This window comes from Excalfactoria chinensis, chromosome 3 (genome assembly GCF_039878825.1).
Source record: "Excalfactoria chinensis isolate bCotChi1 chromosome 3, bCotChi1.hap2, whole genome shotgun sequence".
NCBI lineage: Eukaryota > Metazoa > Chordata > Aves > Galliformes > Phasianidae > Excalfactoria > Excalfactoria chinensis.
Genome location: NC_092827.1, coordinates 595,793 through 618,274, shown reverse-complemented (window position 1 = coordinate 618,274; position 22,482 = coordinate 595,793). Strand labels below are relative to the sequence as shown.

At 45.2% G+C, this 22,482-nt stretch overlaps 1 protein-coding gene across 3 annotated transcripts in view; it reads right to left on the bottom strand.

The window, feature by feature from the left end:
* Positions 1–22,482, bottom strand: part of PTCHD4 (patched domain containing 4) — an 85,015-nt gene that overhangs the window by 50,516 nt on the left and 12,017 nt on the right. For all 3 annotated transcript variants that reach the window (XM_072332785.1, XM_072332784.1, XM_072332783.1), the window contains exon 2: positions 9,659–10,139. In XM_072332785.1, the coding sequence (XP_072188886.1) occupies positions 9,659–10,097 (439 nt within the window). In that variant the 5' untranslated portion in view covers positions 10,098–10,139. The remainder of the gene's footprint in view (positions 1–9,658; positions 10,140–22,482) is intronic.

The window sequence follows — 22,482 nt, the reverse complement described above, 5'->3', positions numbered from 1 at the left end:
AATCATAATAAATTTCTACTTCTTCTTTTTTTTTTTTTTTTTTTTTTTTTTTTTTTTTTTTTAAATAGTCTGAAAAGTGATTCTATTACTTTCCCCTCCGGGAAAGAATAAGAATATTAAAGGCCAAAACCCACTCAAGAGAGATCTCTTGAGACTTCCTCCATTGGTTGCATTGCTCAGAGTCTGACTTCAAATAACCTAAGGAAGAAGTAGCACACACAGTTGTGATTAGTAAAGCCTTCTCTCCCTCAGTATCCCACCATGATTATTCATTTAAAAGCTGGCTAATGGCTCTGGCTTCTTTGTACCAGAAGAGGTTTAGATTAGACATAAGAAAGAACTTTTTCTCTCAGAGAGTGGTCAGGCACTGCAATGGCTGCCCAGGGAGGTGGTGGAGTCGCCATCCCTGGCGGTGTTCAACAGGTGTCTGGATGAGGAGCTATAAGGTATGGCTTAGTGGTTTGCTGTAGCAACGGTGATAGGAGGATGGTTGGACTGGATGATCTTGTAGGTCCTTTCCAGCCTTGTGATTCTATGATTTTATGGTGGGAGAGGCCCTGAAAGCCCAGAGAAGGGACTGCAGAAGGCACGGAGACAAGGACTAGGTCAGCCCAGCAGCTCTTGATCCTCGAAGCTGTAGTTTGATGCTGCCTGGCAGTGCGATGCAAGGAGCAATCGCTCCTTTTTTGTCTGATACAATCTCATTAGCCCCAACACCACGCTTTCTGGCAGTGCTTTCATCCAGCAGCTCTCCTCTGGGGTCTTCTCTTTCATCTGCTCCAACAAGGAGGCTGTGCACTGGAATGGTTTTGGCTCTGCTCTTTCTGTAGTTGCATTTTTTGCTGTGGAATCTACTCTAAACACACAAAGCCTTTTTTTTCCCCAGGTCTTTGGGACCACTTTCAGAAGGTTTAAATTGCCTCAGCTGGAAATTCCATGCCTGCTTGTTTTAAACGTTACTGTGGCAGGACAGAAGGTTTCAGTGCTCTGCACTTGGTATGCACAACACCCCTCTGCATTCTTCTCCTGTAACTTCCTGTAACTCTGCATCCTCCCTCGAGGATAATAGTTGCTCCAAAGTAATAATAAAGCTATCAACAAGAAATGTAAAGAAATAGAGAAAAATTCACCTGCTGGGGTTTGGCGGGGCATGCAGCAATCTGCTCGTTGGTGCTCCTCATAAAGCAATGCAAGTGCTCCCTCTAGTAGGTTATACCTACGGTTCCCAAATTTATGTGAAGTTCATCAAATGATACAGTGCTAATTGTGGCTGTGCAAGCAAAATAATTTTCTCCATACACAGCAACTGAGTTCAAATGCCAAGATGAGATACAGCATTTAAAATCTCAGTGTTTGAATGTGGGTTGGGAAGTGTAGGTTGGGTTTGGCCAAATGCATATCAGTCCATAAGGAAATGCTTCTGTCCATTGGGCCTTCGGAGCCAAGTATGATTCTAAGGTTCCCAACTGCTGAAATACTGCAGCTGACTGCAGGACGGTGTGATGACCACGTGCCAGGACGCAGTTACCTGCTCTCAGGGAAGACTTAGATTTAGATTCTGCTAAGCCATAAAATGTGCTCATTGCAGTGAAATACAGCCAAGTCTGGGTGAATGTTGCAGCTGCTGGCGGTGCTGCACAGAGCACCACCTGCATGGTGCTGTCAGCCCAGCAGTGCTCACCACCACTGGACCCAGCCTCACAACAGGGAGAATCTAAAGAAGTAGAAATGCAATTATTCACGCTGAAATTTGGTCAAGACATTGATGACAGCATGCCCATTCTGGCAGAACAACAATTAAAGGGCATTTCTAGTGATCAGAAACTGCTAAACTGGAGGTTTTTGTCTCACCCACTGCACAAGCAGTCCCATGCTGACAGTCATTGCTGGTGCCACACTCAGGACCATGCTGAGCATCCAAAACAGCATGCCCCTCCTCTAAGCAGTTAGCCACATGTGGATGGAACACTGCCTGCATCAGCACACCTAGCAAGGTGAGCATGTGGAGGGTCCCATCTACCCGGTGTGCCTCTGTTTGGAGGCCAGTAACACTGAATCATTCCCGTGTTGCAGCAGATAGCTGCTGGATGACATTGTCTGCTTCTGTCATTTGGTTATGGTCACAGAAGGATGAACCTGGAGCAGCATGGCTAAATCCTGCCCTGTGTCCTGGTCCTGACTCTTTGGGGGAAGATGACTGGACAGAAGAGAGCAACTCTGGGAAATTTTTTCACAAGTATCATTTCCCCGTGACAGGTTTTGAACTGGGCTTTTAAACCTGGCTGTTAATTTTTATCATCCTTCCTTACCACCAAGTTTGAGTGCTGCGTTATTATTTGAAATAACAAGGATGCCGCAGCCAGCTGCGTAACATTCCAGTCCTTTCTGAATCAGGCTGAATTTGGGCCACAACCGTATCTTGCAACAGTGAGTTCCAGGGGCTGATTGTGCAGAAGAGATATTTCTGGAGAAGGTCAATGCTCTCGCTGTCTTTCATTTTGACTCAAAAACCAGAGGCACAACTTTGTGCTTCCCTGTGTACCTATGGAGAGCAGATGGTGCACTCGATAGAGCACAGGATCATTGTTTGCTCCTTCAGGCAGCGAAGCCCACCCTTCCTGCTGGCAGGGAAGAAAGGACAATGTAAGGTTTCATCTTTCCTCCACACAGCAAAGAGCACAGGACACATCCTTCTGAAGCTCATCCTGTCCCACTTCTGCTCTTTCCCGCAGACACACAGTGCTCCTGCAGAGATCAGAAGCCATCACAGAGTTCACAAGAAAGCACGAGCTACTGTAAAATATCCAGGAAATGAAAATCTGGTATGAAATTATATCCATGCTGAAGTAAGAACAGCCCCACATATAAAATATCCTCAAAGCAGATGCTAAGAAAAATTACACTGCATGGTCTGGGCAGACAGACTCTGAAATTATAGGCATAAACTACAGCAAGGAAAATATTAAGAAATACCTTTACAAATGTATAGCTATTTAAGCACTGGAACAAGCTGTCGAGGCCAGCTATGGAATTGCTACCAATGAAGCTATTCAAGGCTGCATTTGACATTGCCCTATTAGGGATGATATACGTAGAGCTAAATCATTTCTGCCACGATGCAGCTCCTTTCCAGCCCAAATGAACCAAATGTAAATGTGACGTGCTCCAATACATGCTAAGTAAAAGGAATGAATCACAGAATCACAGAACTGTAGGGGTTGGAAGGGACCTCTAGAGATCATCCAGTCCAACCCCCCTGCCAAAGCAGGCTCCCTACACCACGTCACACAGGTAGGCATCCAAGTGGGACTTGAATATCTCCAGAGAAGGAGACTCCACAACCCCCTTGGCAGCCTGTTCCAGTGAAAGAAACTCCTGTTAAATGAGATCGACAGACAAAAAAGGTCCATCCAGTAAAGAACCTTAAATAACCCATTCACAGGAATGAGCATTGCCATGAAAAGGTGGAAAAATGAAAGTAAGAGGTGTTCAGACAAATGTGGGAGGCATCTGAAAAGGAAGCAGCCCTTACAATCGGAACAGAGTTTGTGTATGAAGATCACTAAGTGTACATTTTCAGCTGTAAAAGAAAAACATTCCCTTCAGCCTTTGGCGCTGTAACTCAAAACACGCTCTCTTCCTTTACCAAACTACTTTTTTAAAGAACTTGCAGAAATGCTTGCAGCAGATTGGAAGCAGTTCCATTTCGGTAGAAGGCTGTTAGCAGGCTGCCCGCTGCTGATGGGGAGCTGTGGAAGTTGTTTTGGTAAGATTTTTTTCTTTAAAGAAAGGGAGAGACAACGGTGTTTGGAATCTGCACCTTGGACAACTGGGTTAGTGCAGTTCACATTGGGATCAATAGGAAGAAGAGTTGAACTGTCTGTTCCCAAGTAAGAAACCCCTGAGGAGGATCTAGTAAGTAGCAGAGCGCTGTGCTTGGGCCATCTGCAAGGTCACATGTTTTAACCTGAGCTGAGCCTCAGAGAAACTGACCAGCAGACCTGCAGACCTGGTGGGCTGGGGCAATTGTCCTAAGGGGTGATCAGCTTTTGAGCTGATAGGAGGAAAAGAGACTTTCCTTTAAGGCTCTAAAAGAAAAGGAGAGCTATTCTGCCACCTGTAATGAATTAAAGTCCGCTTAGACGCGCATGCTATATATGCATGCATGAAAATATGCACTCAGTGTATATCTTATACAGTCATAGAATCATAAAATCATGGAATGGCTGAGGTTGGAGGGCATCTCACAGCCCCAGTCCCCCTCTGCCGTGGGCTGGTTGCCTCCAGCTCAGGCTGCCCAGGGCCCATCTATGGCCTCGGGCACCTCTGGGGATGGGGCACCACAGCTCTGGGCAGTGCCAGCACCTCACCGCCCTCTGAGTGAAGGATTTCTTCTGAATATTTAACCTAAATCTCACCTTGTGGTGTAAAATCATTCCCCCTTGTCCAATCACTACCTGCCCATGTAAGTAACACGAGGGGTTGAAGTATAAGCATTCACTCTGGCTTTTGTAAATGGACAATCCAGAGATTAACTCAGCTCACCCCAAATATCTCCTAAAGGATTACCCAAATAACATTGGAGTTGCCAGCTCATAGAATCATAGAATCACAAGGTTGGAAAGGACCTATAAGATCATCTAGTCCAACCGTCCTCCCTTTACCATACCGACAGAAGACCCCTAACCCATATCTCCTCGCTCCCTATCCAGACGCCTCTTGAACACTGACAGGGATGGCAACTCCACCACCTCCCTGGGCAGCCATTCCAGTGCCTGACCACTCTCTGAGGAAAAAGTTTCTTTCTTACGTCCAGTCTAAACCTCATCTGATACAACTCGTGGCCATTTCCTCGGGTCCTGAGTTTCTTTTCACTGACCAGGAAAGAAACTGGGAATGTGTCACTTCAGTAAAGGGAGGAACATATGGGACATCCAAACAGGTGAGTTAAAACTTTGTTTTATCTTTCTCATGTTTTTTCCTTTCTGCTTTCCAGTCTTGCTGTTGTTACTCTCATTTCCAGCTTTAAGAATCAAGAATGGACGTTTTCTAATTAAGGACGAGGTAATTCAAATCCTTGATTGATTTGCAATTTGGGTGGGGACATGCACTTCCGTAAGATAAAGCAGCAGATTTGCTGGCTTATAAGACATGGAGTGGTGAGATTTACAGTAGTGCTCTCTGCTCTAAGGAGTCGTTATCCTGCTCCTTGCACAGACAGGAGATGATCAGATGATGACATGAAATTCACATGCAGTTTGTTTTACTGCTGTATCAAAGGACGAAACCAGAATCACTCCTGAAATATTATTTCCAAGTTGCAGCTGTAATCAGAAAATCCATTGTTTAAAGCAAGGGTTAGAAATGCTGTGGTCCTTCCATAGAGGTAACACGTACTTTGGCACTCACATAATTGATATACCTGCATTTAAAAACACACAGCGAGATCCTCAGCTGAGTTAAAACATTATCTCCATGATGACACCAGTCTGGTTCCTGTGCATGAAAAAACAAATCAAGGGAGCAATAATATCTCAATTATGTAGTTAACCTTCTTGTTTTATTAATTAGTGATGATTAGACAAGGGGAACCATAATTATGTCACGTACCTAACAACCCTTTGAAACTGTACAGTGTATCTGTACAAAAGGCAAAGCGAGCACCTCACCAGGTGCATTTCTCAGGTCTGCACAGGGTCTCTTAGAGGATCCAACCAAGCAGTGCAGGCACTGGAATGGAGAGACTGGTTTTCCTGAGGAATCTGAGGAGACAATATTAGGAAGAAGGATTCCTGTCCTATCCTATCCTAGCCTAGCCTATCATAGAACGGCCTGTGTTGCAAATGCCCACAGTGCTCATCCAGCTCCAACCCCCTGCTGTGTGCAGGTCACCAACCAGCAGCCCAGGCTGCCCAGAGCCACATCCAGCCTGGCCTTGAATGCCTGCAGGGATGGGGCATCCACAGCCTCCTTGGGCAACCTGTTCAGTGCGTCACCACCCTCTGGGGGAAAAACTTCCTCCTCAGATCCAACTAAACCTCCCCTGTCTCAGTTTAAGAGTTCCCTAACACTCTCCTCTAGTATTGTTTATGGCTGAAGTTTCTCGCCATGAAGAACAAAGTAAAGCCCATCTCAGCTAATGCTCCTACCCCAGTATCTCTGAGATATCTCTGAGATATTTTACAAGTATGACCTCAGTAGATACTTAATGGCATGAGGAAGCAGCCTCCAGTTCCACTATGGGAGGTTTAGATTGGGTGTTAAGAATTTATTTGCAAAGTGGATGGTCAGGAATAAGGAAGAGCTTCCCAGGGAACTGTTGGAGTTACCATCCCTGGAGGCATTTAGGAGATGTGCGGAAGTGGCATTAAGGGATGTCGTTTAATGATGGGACTTGGTAGGTCAGGCTGATGGTTATATTACTATCATTATTGTTATCATTAAGTAACTTGGCTTTCAAAGCCTGACTTGTAAGTCTGACATTTGTAATTCTGGGAGACTTTATAAAGTTTTAAATTTAGATGCACAGAATTATTATTTGATGTATTCTTCTAATTCTGTGGTGCTGCCAGCACTGGACTCTGGTACAGCATGGACTATAGTTGTGTTTTGTCTTGTAGAATTAATAGCTCTGGAGTCTTCAGTGGATTTTCTCTAAGCCATCAAATCACTTCACAGTACAGCAGGTTCAATAGAAAACTCTGTCCAGGGGGGAACCAATTCCTGTGAGGCTGTGGGCACATCATGGGCTGTGCAAGATGTCACTACCTGGCATTAATCCGAGGGACCAAACGCACGTGTATCTTTGCAGACTGTAGGCCGTAGGACTTCGGTAAGTCATACATCCCATATTTTAGTTGATTAAACTGTAAAACTCTTCCCTAATATTTTCTAACAGCAGCTGGAAAGCAGCTGTTTCCTAATATCTTTCCAATTCAGTCTGGCTTTCAGAATGAAATTTCTGTATAAAGTTTCTTAAGCGTATTCTTTTTCAACTTGAAGTTTGTTCAATATAATGCTATAGCAGCAATTCTTGCAAATAATTCATTTCGAGAGCGTTGTTGTTTTTCTTTTGCTCTCGGCAGTGGTTGTGACAAGAGTGACAGCACAAAACACAACAGAGTTGTAACATTTTTTTTGCTTAGACAGAGAACTTTTAAATTGCCACCTAAGCAGGGAACCAAGCAGCTCAGCTTTCATAAGCTCTGGTCCTTGCCTAGTTTCAGGGCTGAAGCACGTGCATGAATTGAGCACAGTGCTAATGCTATTACAGCCAATGCACTTGGGGTGTAGGGGTGCTGATGCTTTTGAGGTATATCAGTAGGATGGGGCCGGACTGTTTCCTGCTGTGCCAGGCAACAAACAGGACAGGAGGCAGTGGGCTCTGGAATTTGCATCTACACATGAGAAAACTTCCTCACTGCGAGGTGATGGAGCACTGGCACAGGCTGCCCAGAGAGGTTGTGGAGTCTCCTTTAATGGAGACATTCAGAACCCTCCTGGATGTGATCCTGGGCAACGTGCTCCATGGGACCCCACTCGAAGCACAGGGGTTGGACTAGACGATCCCAACTGACACCTTCTGTGGTTCTGTCATCCTGTGAGGTCAGCCTGAAAAGGGCTTCATTTGCAGCCTCTGTTTGGTGCTCCACAGGAGTGACAACCTGGGGGTCTGTCAAGCAAAGATCCCCAGGTTTTTTATCATGATCACCACGACCATCTGAAGGGTCACCAGCAGAAGAATAAATACCTGAAAGAAGGTGCTATTCACTACTTGACAGTTCTTTTTTGGCCTTGAGTTCCATTTGCTGTACAAGAAAGTCAGCACCACTTGGCCCTGCTATCTGACACACAACTCCTCACACCAGCAAAAAGGTTGCCGCGTTCCAATAACAAACATGAGTCTTCCCTTTGCCATCATCCACCTTTTCCTTTTCTTGGCACACAAATATATTTTCCCTAACTTCACTCAGGTCAAGGAAACAAGGAACTAGGAACAGACAGAGCTGGTCAGGGCTCCTTCTCCGGTCTTGAAGACAGTAAACATGATCTAGATCCATCCATACCCCTTGAACTCCATTTTCCCCAGAACCAAAAGCTGCATTCAAACCACACCATCTCAGCAAACCACCAAAACATACCTAGAATACACATAAAAGAGTGAAAACTGGCATGGATCAAACTTCCTGGAGCCAACGTCACTATTTAACAGTCTAGATGATTGAATTAGAGGTTTCAGCATGGCTTTGAATATCTGCATTAATGAGGCTGAACCAATCGAACAATTCCTTGGTGCCTTTTGCCTTGCTCTTCCCTTTTGCAGCTGGGCTACTGGTCATCCACTGCATTCTGCTCCCTCCTACCTTGGCCTTGCATCAATCTTGGGTGCACACAGAAGGCAGCAGCCTGCTCTGCTGGTAGGGACAGGGATGCATTAAATAATTAAAGAAGAGGCAGAAGGTGAGGGATGCACCTACCTGCAGGCTTTTCTTTAGAGAAAGAGCAAGAGTAGTTTTTTGTTTGTTTGTTTGTTTTTGTTTTTTGGATATTGAGCATTTTAAGAAAAATACAGGACACTCCAAACCTTGACTCCATCTTTGCATGCTTAGTTACCCCTCAGTGTAGCAGAGGACTGTTCTTGGGTATTACAGATATGAATGGACTTAAAAAGTGAACTGAAAGGAAGCAGAGTTATTCCCACATATAAGATTCACTGACATCCAAAAGCCAGCAGGAATCTCAGGGTATGGCTGTCTCTGCTGGGACTCTGCACTGAGCCATAAGGGGGAATCAGCCTCGTGGTGTGGAGCACCCCTGGCACACATGGCTGAGACTGCACCAAGCATTGCTGCCTCTGTGAGCCATCTGCTACACGCTGCTCTGCTTGCCAGCATCCCTTCCTAGCAAACTCATTAACCACACAGATGCGCTCAATGTGCTGGAACAGAAATGAGAATGGAAGTAATGAGAAAAATTCTCCTGCTAAAAGAACTGGTTTCTACATCTGTTCTTTGATTGCACCTTCCCCTGCCTGGGTGCAGCATAGAGGAAATCTCTGCAACTGATCTCAAACTTCACAAATGGAGGGATTATGTGCTACAGATACTGACAGCTTTGCTCACAGCCTGGCAAACACTGCAGCTTTCATCTTCTCTCTGCAATAAAGTCCATCAATCTTATTCACACACCAACCCATTCCCCTTTGCCCCTCAGACAAAGCTGGAAGAGAAGCCTTCCTTGGGAAGGATGCTGAAATCCTTCCTCCTCCTTGCCCTCCCATTTAACTGGCTCTTTTGGCCAGCCTCCCATCAAAGTCAGGTCAACACGCATCCGCTCGCTGTGCTGAGCTGACTAGTTTTCAATAACAATTTCTCCTTTGTTTTGTAACCGAGATCAATAAAACTGCCCCTCTCTGATATTGGCCGAGATTCCAGCAGCGTCATTTGCTCCTTATTGTTGCTACTGCTCCATTTTGTTTCCCCTGTTTCTTTTCTTTTTCTTTTTTTCTTTTTTTTGGCAAGGCACAGATCAATTTAACAAGATGAAAACGACTTAGAGTTTCACTCAAGGTAAAATCTGCACTTTATAACCCAGGATGTAATTTACAATCCTGTCATTAAGCTCTGTTAATCCTATTATTATGAAGATAAATAATTACCCATAGCGAAGAAAGGGATTCCCAACAGAGTAGAATTATATTTTCCATCAGTAATGAAAAATATCCCTGCCGCAGTGACACTGGAAATACAGATAGTGAGTACTCCCAAGAGTCCCAGGAAAGGTTTGCTACGCAGGCAGTCCTTCATGGAGCTCGAGAGGGTAGCAGTCAGGAGGATCAGCATCAGGCTCACCAAAATCTTGCCCCTGGCCAAGAGACTGGTCTGGTGGAAGTCCTTCCAGAGGCTGAAGGACGCCAGCGAGTAGAGCTGCAGATCTTGGTGATCCAGCTGCATCTTGTGCATCAGTTTACAGAATTCACTCTCCCACTTCTCCCCAATGAGGTCCTGGGTGACAGAGCCATACGTTTGGAGGTAGTAAGTGATTTGGATGGCTCTGGCTGATTTGACTCTCTGGTCCTTGCTGTTGGGCACTTCCATGACCCCTCCAAGCTGGTGGCCAATAAAACTGCTCCTTCCATCCTGGGAGGGAAAGTAAAAAGATGAGCATGTGGTTATCCTGCGCAAGAGGTATCACAGCGATACTCATCGGCTCTGCCTTTCTATCACAGACAGGCTGAGAGCTTGACACAAAGGCCACTGCAGTCAATAGGAGCCATGCCTTTCACTTCAGTGGGCTTTTGGTCAGGTCCCTGTCCCTGCCACATCTCTCTCTCTGTTTCTCGCTCATTACAGTCTCATTTGCAATTCTGTGCTGCAGTTCAGGGACTGCCCAGATACTCGCTGCAGTCTCAGATGCTCGGGGACCAAAACGTTGCATGCAAACTCCTCACCCCGAGGGAGAAAATCATTTTTCCACATTTTAACTGTGACAGAAACCAACGGAAGTTTGCTATAAAGATCAGTTTCTGGAAGACTTGCCATTTCCTGACACTCAGAAAACTGTCTCAACAAGTTGGAAATGTACAGAAAATGAGGCTGTAGGTCCTCTGTACACAGACGAGGATGTAGATGGATCCACAAAGTTTGATGGTCACTCCATCTCTAAACAATGTCATTAAAATCAGGCTCTTTGAACTGCTTGTTTGAGATTTCATAGTTTTCTATTGCAGATACAGAGATAGAAATGACCTTAATCCTCAATTTAGCTATAATTTTATACATGGGTCTTTCAAGAACGTAAAACAAACTTGGTTTTACTTATTTCAATGCATATTAGGACATAAAGACTCCATGAACATCAATGAAGGACACACGTGTTGTACACAGGATCAGCCCCATCTGTTTGCAAGACCAGACCATTCTTTCGTTGCCTTGTCTGGTCCCATTAATCTTTTTCATCTCTTTGTTTTCTTGTTGTTTTTTATTTTATTTCATTTATTTTGTTTGTTTGTTTTGGTTGGATCTTTTTTAAGCCAGTGGTTATTCTAGTTCTCTAGAATAACTGTGATCTGCCCCTTTCAATGAGGGGAAACCCGTGTGGATTTGGACTATCAAACCTCATTGCAAACTGAGGATTGCATAACGATGTCCTAGCACAAGTAGTCTCTTTGAGCAAAATAACCCTAAAGCCAGGGATTAAATGCCTGCTGCGCACCAAATAACAACACTACATGTTTTTTTTCCCCTCTAAATTGGATTGAAAGTTCTCAGTTTACTTTTGTATTTAATGAAAACACATCTAAAATTCTCAAAATATGCCAAACATCGTGCAGCAGTGAGACAGGACTCTTTGCCTGGGTGCTCTATGGGAATGAGCTTCAACTGGGGAAATGCTCCACCCTACACACACACATGGAAGGAACCACCAGCAGCCCCAGAATCGTTTGGGAAAGCTGTCAAACATCGACCATGCCCAACATCAACCATTTCTAGAGACAGCTGAGCTGCACAGGACGCTTCCTCCCACCGCTGTGTTTTTCATCCCAAGGAAGAAGCAATGAAGCACGGTACCAGGATTCATGAAACATGGTTGTCTTATGGTACATCTGCTCACAGAGCCCATAAATATCAGAAACTGAGAGACGGTGCTCAAAATGCATAACAAACCCACCTTGTCTTGTCTCTGGTATGGAAAGGAGGCAATTCTCCCCCTGAATTTCCTGGCTATGCCTGCTCGAAGGCAGAAGCTTATGCTGCTTCCAGCATTCACCCAAGGAACGTGACAAAGTGCTTGTCAGAAGTCCATTTTTTCCCTATTCCCAGTTGTTATTTCCCACTGAAATAATGGCTTCTGGCCAGGTATCCTGGCGCCAGCCAACAGACAAGGTGATTTGCAGTCCGATGCCAGCTTCTCATATCACCTGAAGCCTCATTAAAATCATCATCTAGGCTGAAGCTGTTAGTGCAGAGGGGCAGCTGGTACTCTTCAGGATCAAAAAATCCTCCTCTCTTGCTTTTCGTACTAGAAACCTATTTAAATGTGTTGTTCCTACTTCTTCCTTTTTTCCTAAGGAGAGTCATACTGACACTCACACTCACAAAAGGATTTCTTTCCGAGCTGGCAATACAGGCTTGAGCAATGCAGTCCCTGCTAACATCGGATGCAACCCCACAGCTGAAAATCCCCTTTGGCACTGCTTGGAAATTTTAGGAAGAAATGCCATATTTCCTCAGCGTTTATGCAATGTCAACATTCAGGTGATTCCAGCCACTGCAGGATACCTGAGCAGCACAGTCCCCATCTCAGACAACGGGCTGCAAGTCAGATCTCACTGATTGGCTATGCAGCACGCACCACAAGGTTATGGGAAACTGAGCGCTGACCATCTGCCTTCCTCTGTGAAAAGTGCACCCAGTGACGGCAGCGCTTCGCAAAAGGCATCGGGGCAGGCACAAATAAACCCCGTTCTGCCATATCTCCCACGAGGCAGAAGATAACGGCTATTCGTTACACCGATGTGCAATAGGGCACCTGGCTCCTCCGGCAGCAGACAGTGGTTTCAGAGGGAGCCGAGGCAATCACAGATGCTGAATCGCTTTGAGGTCATTTTCCCTGTCTCCTTCCTTCCAAAGGTGTCCTGTGTGAGCGTTTTGCCTTTGATACTTTTACAGCATGTAGACACGTGTCTGCCACCGTGGCACTTGGAGAACAGACCCTTTTCTAACACAGCTCACATGCTGGCTTTCTCAAAAGCTCCTAGAGAATCAGGGTTTGGACAGCTCTGACACTTCAATGGTGACAAGCGCAGCAAGAAAGAAAGGTGTGAAAATATGCTGTCACTCATCCCATTTTGCAGATAGGGACTGAAGTGTAGGGAAATGATGACCCAGGACGGGCACTGTAACCTTTCCTGGAGCCCCAAGGGCAGACACACAGGAAAGCAGATCCCACAAATAGAGCACTAACGATAGTTATTGCCTGTAGACCATTTTACATCCTTGTACCTCCAGAGCAGCTGCAAAACAACGTAACTGTCTTCAGCAAGGTCACTAGCACAACTGGAGCCTGAATTTCAGGTTCCCAGTGTGTCTTCATTTTCTTTCATCTTATTTATTTACATATTTTTATGTCTAATGCCTCTCTTCTGGCAGAAGGTGAAAAGGACCATAGTCCATCCTGATGGCAGACAATTCTTTTTAGATCTGAGCATGTTTAAAAATGGTATAAAGTATAAATGACTTGCTAAGACATGCAGTATTTGCTCTTAGACAGGGCCAAGCAATGATCTTTGCTTCAGTGGAGACTAATGTCTTTTCTCACTGCCTTCTATCTTTCTGGGTACCCCAGAGCCATTTGATAGGATTTTACAGGTTGAAAACAGCTGCTACTACTGAGCAAGATATTTTTTATGAGTGCTAACACAGGCACAGGTCCTCTGTGAATTCAGCCCAGAGGGCACCAGCAATTGTCCCTCCCACAGAATTGCAATGGGACCCTTTTCTTAGACTCCCATCCCTGATCCAACACGATCTCTGCCCACTGTTGTGCCCATCCTGCACAAAACATCTATCTTGAAGGACACTCGCCTCCACCAGCTTCTCTCTTTCAGGGAAAAATGGCAGCTATGAGGTATTTTTGAGTGGTGGAAGCACGGTGTTATTTCCTCTCACCACCCTGCTTAGTGGAGCCTGGGGCTGGAAAAAGGTTCAGAATTTGTTCCAGATCCCTGGCGAGCAGCCCTCACACCTACTGCCGGGTCTTTCCCATTCTAAGCAGCTTCACAGTGCCTTGGCCAGCCGGTGTCTCACTACGCTTATTTTTTTCTGTTTTAACTGGTACCTCTAATCAGATGGAGTGATAATTACCAAGCTGTGTTATAGCAGACATGATTCTGATGGACACAATTTGCTGGTGGACTTGAGAGTGTTACACTGAGTCCAACGTAAATAATTCTGCGACTGTGAATCAGAGCAATGCTAGAATAGACCGTGCAAGTTAAACTTTGTTTGACCTCAGAATCTAAAAAGTACACAACAGAGGGCAGCCAGAGTTGTCTCTTGTGTGATAAACTTCCTAGTGAGATCAGTGCAGTGGTTGCTTGTCATGATAAGGACATTCCTACTCCACCACAGGAAGTATTACACCAGAACCCACGCAGGTAAGGATGAAGTTGGTTACTGTAGTTTAACTATTTCAAAGTAAAACAAGAACAGACAACAAAACACCACCAACATAAAGAAAAAATACATAATTATTCCTTTGAAATATGATTTAAGGTATTGGGTTTCTTCTGCTTCCCTCTAGACTTATTGTAAAGCTTTGGAGGCAGTATTTTCTCCTTCACCAAATGGATTTATCTGTCTCTGCAGGTCTCTCTCCAATTCCAGCAGAGCCACAAGCCAAGAAACTAGTGGACAAAGCACTTGTTTATGTCAGCCCTTTCACTGTCGTGTCCTGTGGGCTACAAACACACACAGTCTGAGTGTCCTACTGTCCTACCAGAGAAATTAAGGACCACTGGGGTGGTTTTTAGGTGCAGGACATGTACCCAAAAGACGACCAGGAATGCCCATACCTCTCTCTGATGGGCCGAGGCTCATGCTTCTTTCTCTTACTGCTTTGGGTTTTCTAGCTTTCAGTTATCATTTGAAAACAGGAGAAAAGTATCTAAAGAGATTGACGTATCCTAGGATTAGTAGCAGGGAATGAGAAGTGTTCCTACCCCAAATCCTTTCCTTTCAAGTAAATCAAATTATGGATGAATTCATACGGGTGTAATGGCAAAATGTGATTGCTATTAGAGATCATCTTTTATGTGAAGGAGATTCAATACTCCTTTACTCTCAGGGTTAAACTCCTGCTTGTTCCATGTAAGATCCCACTCAGTTCCTCTTGGAATCACTGCCCAGCTCACTTCCAGCTTAGTTTTGTCCCTGGTTGCCCCAACCTGTGCTAAGCACACAGCGGGGTCCTTGCAGCATTATCCTTTCTGGCTGTGACTACATGCCACCCTACATGGGGAAGGGTATTGCTGGAAGACAAGGGTTACAGGCAGCACAAACAGGACTGCAGACACTGAGAAATAGTTCTGGGGGACGGCTGACCTATCTGCCTTTTAGTTCTCCCTTCCACCAGGAGCAGGCACAGGTTGGCCTGAAAGCAGTCACCCCAGGCTCAGCACTCTGCATTGAACAGCCTCTACCTATCAGTGCAGCTTCTCTGCTAAAAAGAGCAAAACATTGGGCTGCATCCCAGCACCCCATCTCCTAAATCCCCCATGATGAAGGATGACTGGAAATAGAACCACCACAGACCAGCAGTTTCCCCAGCCCATCCACGAATGGGTTCATGTCCAAGGGATGGCTCTGTGTGTGGAGCTGCGTGGGGAGGTTTCCAGAACCATGCCCACTTCTTCAAGTGTCCCCCAGCTGATACAGGAATTTCCTTCCAAACTTCTACCCAAGGACCTCCATGCCTCTTCATATCACCAAACAGAACAGTACTCGTATTTTTCATGTATTCAGACTCTACTTTATGATAGAGTTCTGCAATCAGGTCCCACAAAGTCTTGGGAGTTCTGCATTGTGTGGCACAGCTGCAGCCCTCCAGTTGTGCAAGCAATGTGCAAACCATTTCCAAGCCTCTGCCAGGTGCTGAGCCACAAAGAATTTGGCCAGCCAGATCTCAGTTAAAAAACTGAGCCTTTTCCCCTTGTCTTGCGCAGAGCTATTGCTCATTCCAAAGGAATTTCTTTATGTGAAGAGAAATGCAGGAATGAGTCACAAGGGAGGAAGGAAGCACCGTCCATGGGGAGATGTGCAAAGCAGCAGTGTTTGGATATTACCACTAACTTATCACACATATGCAGGCATGTCTAGGAAGAACATATTTTCCATCTTCCATATTTGGCAAACCCTAGGAATCTAGAGCACGAATATTTTATACTAAAGAACACTTCATCTAAATTCTGATTTCATCCGCAGCTTAAAGTCAATACTAAAAATACTCAAAGGAAAGCAAGAAAATGGCAAATTGTGTAAGAAGACAAGAAATGATTTTGTGTGTGTGTGTGCAGGCCAATGGTCCATCTAATCCAATGGCCCATCTAGTCCAATGGCCCATCTAGTCCAATGGTCATGTTTAAGGTGTGATACACCAAGATTGAGTCTTCCATAATATGTCTGGAAGATGTCCTTGAGGGCCACATGGATACTGTGGATCTCCTGCACTCTAATAGAAGTGTGAAACAAGCAATGGGAAGGAGGAGGAGGAGCAGAGTTGTCTGATTCTTGACAAAGAGATCTTTCTCTAATGGTTAATGGTGTAATGGTTAGCACTCTGGACTTTGAATCCAGCAATCCGAATCCCCAGGGAGGTGGTTGAATCACCATCCCTGGATGTATTTAAGAGCTGTTTGGATGTTGTCCTCAGGGATATGATTTAGTGGAGGGTTTTCAGTGTTAGGGTACTGGTTAGGCTGTGGTTGGACTTGATGATCTTCAAGGTCTTTTCCAACCTGGGTAATTCTATGATTCTATGATTCTCCCAAATGTAGGAATTTGAATGGAATTGGAAACTAAGTGTAAGCAAGATTAATGAATTAAAGCCGTCCTGTCCCCAGTGACAGCCAAGAGAATTTTGTGATTTCAAGAGTGTTGTGGCTTTCTCCACATGGATGTAAATAGGACAATATCCCACCAGGACGCTTTCTGCTTTGGATGTTGGCTTGATCTTAAAGACAAGATCCTGGAATCTAAACAAGAAACTAATTCTAAATTAAAAAAAAGAAAAAATACAGCAGAAAACAGTAAAAATCAGTGATGCCTCCCTTCCTTCCTTCTTTCTGTATCAACAAAAACAGAAAGGAACAAATCTGTACAACTTTACCCTATACTCTAACAACCAAGCAGAAGGGTTTCTGGGGGCAATAATTGTCCCAGAAGGAAACTCAGAAAGAGGTCATGGGTTTTGCTGGAAGGTTTGTGGGTCCCCAGGCTTTGTGAGCGTCCCACTGTGCACCTCTCCTAGGTGTTCTCCCCACATGGCTTTGCCCAACACACACAGAAACAGGGAGAAGACCAGACAGGGGGAAAAAGGATTTGGGGCTGCCTGGTATTACTTCTTCATCTGATGGAAAAGTGAAAAAATAAACAATGGAGAAAAAGAAATGGGGAGTAAAACGGATCTGCAGGAATCTCTTAAGCTCTTACAATCTGAAGATCCAATAATGACTCAGAAAAGAGTTCTTTTTTTCTTTCTAAATTATGTTTTATGTTGGCAAACATCTCTTTAATTTTCTCTTGTCTCTGCTTTTCCCTGTTCCTCTGGGGACCGGCAGCCAAAGTACTGAAAGGCTGTGATAATGTTTTATCAAAGGCGAGGCAGAAAGAAGAGCTGGAAATCACAGAGCCAAGTGCGATGCAGCAAGACCTGGGGGCCAGCACGATTCCGAGGTTAGCTGCCATCTGCAGCGTGCCCTCCGCTCAGCCCAGCTCCAAGGCAGGGCACGGTTTGCTCCCATCCAAAGCCCATCCAGCAGCTGCCACTTGTGCAGCACTGTATGGCACAGCAGTGCACTGCACAAAGCAGCTACACTCAGGAACAGCATGCTCTGATGAAAATTCCTCCCTTTTATGTGGCATATCATCAGTATTACATCTTTTTTTTTCCTTATTTGTCTCAAATTTGACATTACAAACCATTTCTCTACTTGAAGCACTCCTCCTTCCCTCCAGCACACAGTCTTTTAACAAGTTTGGCCATTTGGAAGCTGAATAGAGACAAAAAACATCTAATTTCAGATGGTTTGGGGTCTTTCTTTTCCTAGAGTAGGACCAGAATCTGGAAAGGGATAGTGGGCAGGAGGCGTTCCAGTAGGCTGGCATTTATGCACTAAAATATAACTTTTGCTGTGATTCTGGGTCTGCACAAGAGATAGCTGACTCCCACCCAATGTATTTTGGAATTCAATATGCTCAAGATTCTTCTCTCCCACATACGAGTATCAGCAGGTAGCTTTTACATTTGCAAAATCTTCCTCGAGATTGCCTTGTAAAGAATGCCCTTCTTGATAAATTATCTTCTTTCTAGCAGCCCATAACACTGAAAGTGGTGTCTGATGATTCTATACTAATTTCCCTTAATTCTTATTCCTATACAAAAATGAAAACAAGCTGATGGCATGATCTGCCATTTAGGTTTCTCCTTGCCTCCCATAGGATGTTAACTGACATTACAACAAGGCTGGGGAAGGGCTTGGACAATATGGCCTATGAGGAGAGACTGAAGGAACTGGGGCAGTTTGGGCTGTGGAAAGGAAGGATGGGGGGAGACCTGATTGCTCTCTGCCAGTACCTGAAAGGTGATTGCAGCAGAGCAGGGCTGGTCTCTTCTCACTGCTGACAGGTGACAGGATGAGGGGAAATGGCCTCAAGTTGTGCCAGGGGAGGTTTAGGTTGGATATCAGGAAGAACTTGTGCACAGAAAGGGCTGTTAAGCACTGGGATGGGCTGCCCAGGGAGGTGGTTGAGTCACCATCCCTGATGTGTTTAACAACCCTTTGGATGTGGTGATCAGGGCCGTGATTGAGTGGAGGGCTGTTAGTGAGGGTAGGATGGTTGGGTTGGGGTTGGACTCGATGGTCTTGAAGGTCTTTTCCAACCTGAGCCATTCCATGATTCTGTGATTCTGTGATTACAGGGCCAGCACCTCTTTATCTTTTTAAACCATGCTTTGTGGATGAGGTGCTTCTCACACTGTCTCAGATGGCACAGAGAATATTTGCACAAATAAGCAAGTGTTACCAACCTGAATATTTTGCAACATTTTGCTGCAGCATTTATATTGCTGAGACCTGAGAGCACATGAAGTCTCAGTGCAGACAACAGCGGCTGGTGACCATGGGGTTCTGGTATGGCTGCAGGCCCTGATGTGCAGGGCACTGGGCAAATGCACATGGAATCATAGAATCAAAAAATCACAAGGTTGGAAAGGACCTACAAGATCATCCAGTCCAACAGTGCTTCCATTACCATTGCTACCACGAGCACTAAACAACATCTCATAGCTCCTCATCCAGACACCTCTTGAACACTGACAGGGATGGCAACTCCACCACCTTCCTGTGCAGCCATTCCAGTGCCTGACCACTCTCTGAGAGGAAAAGTTCCTTCTTATGTCCAGCCTAAACCTCATCTGATACAACTTGTGGCCATTTCCTCGGGTCCTGTTTGTTGCCTGGCAGAAGAGGCAGCACACCCCTACTCATCACAACCTCCCTTCAGGAAGTTGTAGAGTGCAATGAGGTCTCCCCTGAGCCTCCTCTTCTCCAGGCTGAACAATTCCAGCTCCCTGAGCCACTCCACATAACACTTGTGCTCCAGACCCCTCACCAGTTTCCTTGCCCTTCTCTGGACATGTTCCAGGCCCTCAATGTCTTTCTTGCAGTGAGGAGCCCAAAACTGAACACAGTACTCAAGATGCGGCCTCACCAGAGCTGAATACAGAGGGATGATCACCTCTCTGCTCCTGCTGTCCACACTATTTCTTATACAGGCCAGGATGCTGTTGGCCTTCTTGGCCATTTGGGCACACTGTTGGCTCATGTTTAGCCGAGCATCGACCAACACTCCCATGTCCCTTTTCTCTTCACAGTCATCCAGCCACTCTGTCCCACCCTATAGCACTGCATGGGGTTTTTGTAGCCAAAGTGCAGGACCCGGCTCTTGGCCTTGTTGAACCTCATCCCATCCACCTCAGCCCGGCAATTCAGCCCATCCAGATCCCTCTGCAGGGCCTCCCTGCCCTCAGGCAGATTGACACCACCTCCCAACTTGGTGTCATCTGCAAACTTACTGAAGTACACTCAATCCCCTCATCTAGGTCATCAATAAAGATATTAAACAAGATGGGCACCACCCCTGGAAGGTTCTTGTACCAGAACCAGAAGGTTCTTGTACCTCTGTCTTCCATACACTCTAGAAACCTCTTGGAGTGCTTCCTCTGTGATATAAGATATTTCCAACATATATCAGGGAATTTGAAGTCTCACAAGAGAACGAGTGCTGGTGATGGCGAGACTTCGCCAAGCTCCTCCTACAATGTCTCATCCATCAGTTCATCCTGATGAGGCATCCTAGAACAGAGATCAACACCAAGATGTCACCCCTACAGGCCTTCCCCTTATCCTTATACACAGGCACTCAACTTTGTCATTCCCAACCCCAAGCTCTTCAGCATCAAAACTGTCTTTAATATAAAGGGCCACACCACCACCCTTCCTTCCTCATCTATCCCTTCTGAAGAGCTTGTAACCATCCATCACAGCCCTCCAGTGATGGGAGCGGTCCCACCATGTTTCGGTAATAGCAACTAGCTCTCAGTTGGCCTGAAACACAATTGCTTCTAGCTCCTCCTGCTTGTTGCCTATGCTGCACGCACTGGTGCTGATGCACTTCAGCTGAGTCACCTGCCTCATCAGCATCTGGATAAGCTGCCTATCTTCTTGGCTGATGCTGGGGTTTCCTTAGCTGCTGTATTTCATGGTCCCTTCACCCTCCTTCCTGAGACACTCCAGGTGTGGGAGCAGCAGATCTCTGTGGCATGGGATGAACTGAACAAGGGAACCGATCTGGGTTTGTGTAAACTAAATGAGAACAAAAATAAAACAGAACATAATTTCAAAAAACTTCAGTTCCCTCCTTGCTGCCGGCTGGCTTGGGATTTCTGTAATTCTCCTGCTCACAGCCCACAGTTTGGTGGCAGAATCTGCTCTGCAACACCTGAATTCTTCTCAAGGTGGCTGCACATCATGGCAGAGCATTTGTCCTTCCATGTGCACTCACAGCCGGTATTCATCCCAAGCAAGGTTTCTGTCTCAGATGTGTCTTTTCAACCGAACAAGACTCACCACGTGAAAACTCAAAGTTTGGTGTTTAGTGTGGAAGCCCTAAAGAAACCTGCCAAATCAGAAACACCGCTACCACTGGGCTGCCTGCTGGGCTGGAGCAGCAACATGGCGCAGCCTTTCAGTGCCCAAAGGGAGCTACAGGAAAGAAGGGGACAGACTCTTCAGCAGGGTGTGTGGGGATAGAACAAGGGAAATGGCTTCGAACTAAAGAGGTTCGATTTAGGCTAGATATAAGGAAAAAATCATTTTCAGTGGGGATGGTGAGGCACTGGCACAGGTTACACAGAGGTGCTGTGGTTGATGCCCCATCCCTGGAGACTGCTAAGCCCAGGCTGGGTCAGGCCCTGGGCAAACCTGATGTAGCTGTGGTGTCCCTGTGCAGTGCAGGGAGTTGGACTGGATGGCCCTCAGAACTCCCTTTCAGCTCTGAGGATTTTCCGCTTCTAAGATAACAAGTCATTTTCCCCACGTAGACCTCAAAGACATTTTAAAGTTAATACAATATATGTTAAAAAAATAAAAAATAAAAAAAAAATCCCTGGAGTGCAAAGTGATTTTTCAATTTATATTAATAGGATCTATTTGAAAAGATTTGGGTTCTGGCAAGAAAAGTAAGATTTGGCCTTGTAATTTAAAAGAAAAATGCTTTAAATGATGGGACTTTGTGGTAATCTCAGTGCCATTTTGTGGTAAGCTTGACACCGTTGGATTTTAATGAAATAAATATTTAGGGGAAAATCCAATAAAGGAAACCAAGGTATAATCAGAGGGAAAAGCACTTCCAGAAAATAGAATCTCAGCTTTTGTCTTTGGAGTGCTCTACAAAATCACAGTCTCACTTATGCAATAAACCACCAGCATCCAGCCACATATTGTGCAGGAGGCTGGCAATTAATTTGAGTTCTCCTGATGGAAGCTAATTCCTTACTCAGATTTTAGATCTTTTGCAGCTGTCTGATATTAAATTCCATAGAAGTCTTGCTAAGCCTTGTCAGAGATTTGGCATCAGAAGAAGCTGCAACGGGCATGAGAAGAGACCTCGAATTTCCCCATGAAATGATGCTGGGAACTTTTCTCTCTAGTCAGTATGAATGTAGATTACTCCCTCAGCCATTCAGAAGCACTTCACCTGACACGAGTCTTTGCTGTAATGTTCTCCAGATTTAGTAAATTCACATGCTTATGAAAATTTGATGCGATTTTTTTGTTTCAAATGATTATGTGGTGGAATTCAGCTCTCTAATTTTCACCAGCTGAAAGGTAAATGCATAATTGAAACATTCTCTCTCTCATCTATGATGTCTCCAGAGAGCTAGTTCATTTCCTTCTACTGCAGCGGTTAAAAAAAGTGAAGTGCATTGCTTCTGGAGATTCACCCTTTCCTTCTCTCACTGCTCACTGGGGCCAGTTCAGATTAGATGATGGACAAGAAATGGCTCAAAGGAGAAGAAAAAGCTCCTGTCTTTGGTATTTAGGATGAGTTTCCCTACCATGGGTCTTCATACATGCCTGCAACCCAACAGTCACATCATGCATTCTTAGTCGTAGGGCATGGCCTGTCTATGTAGACTTGA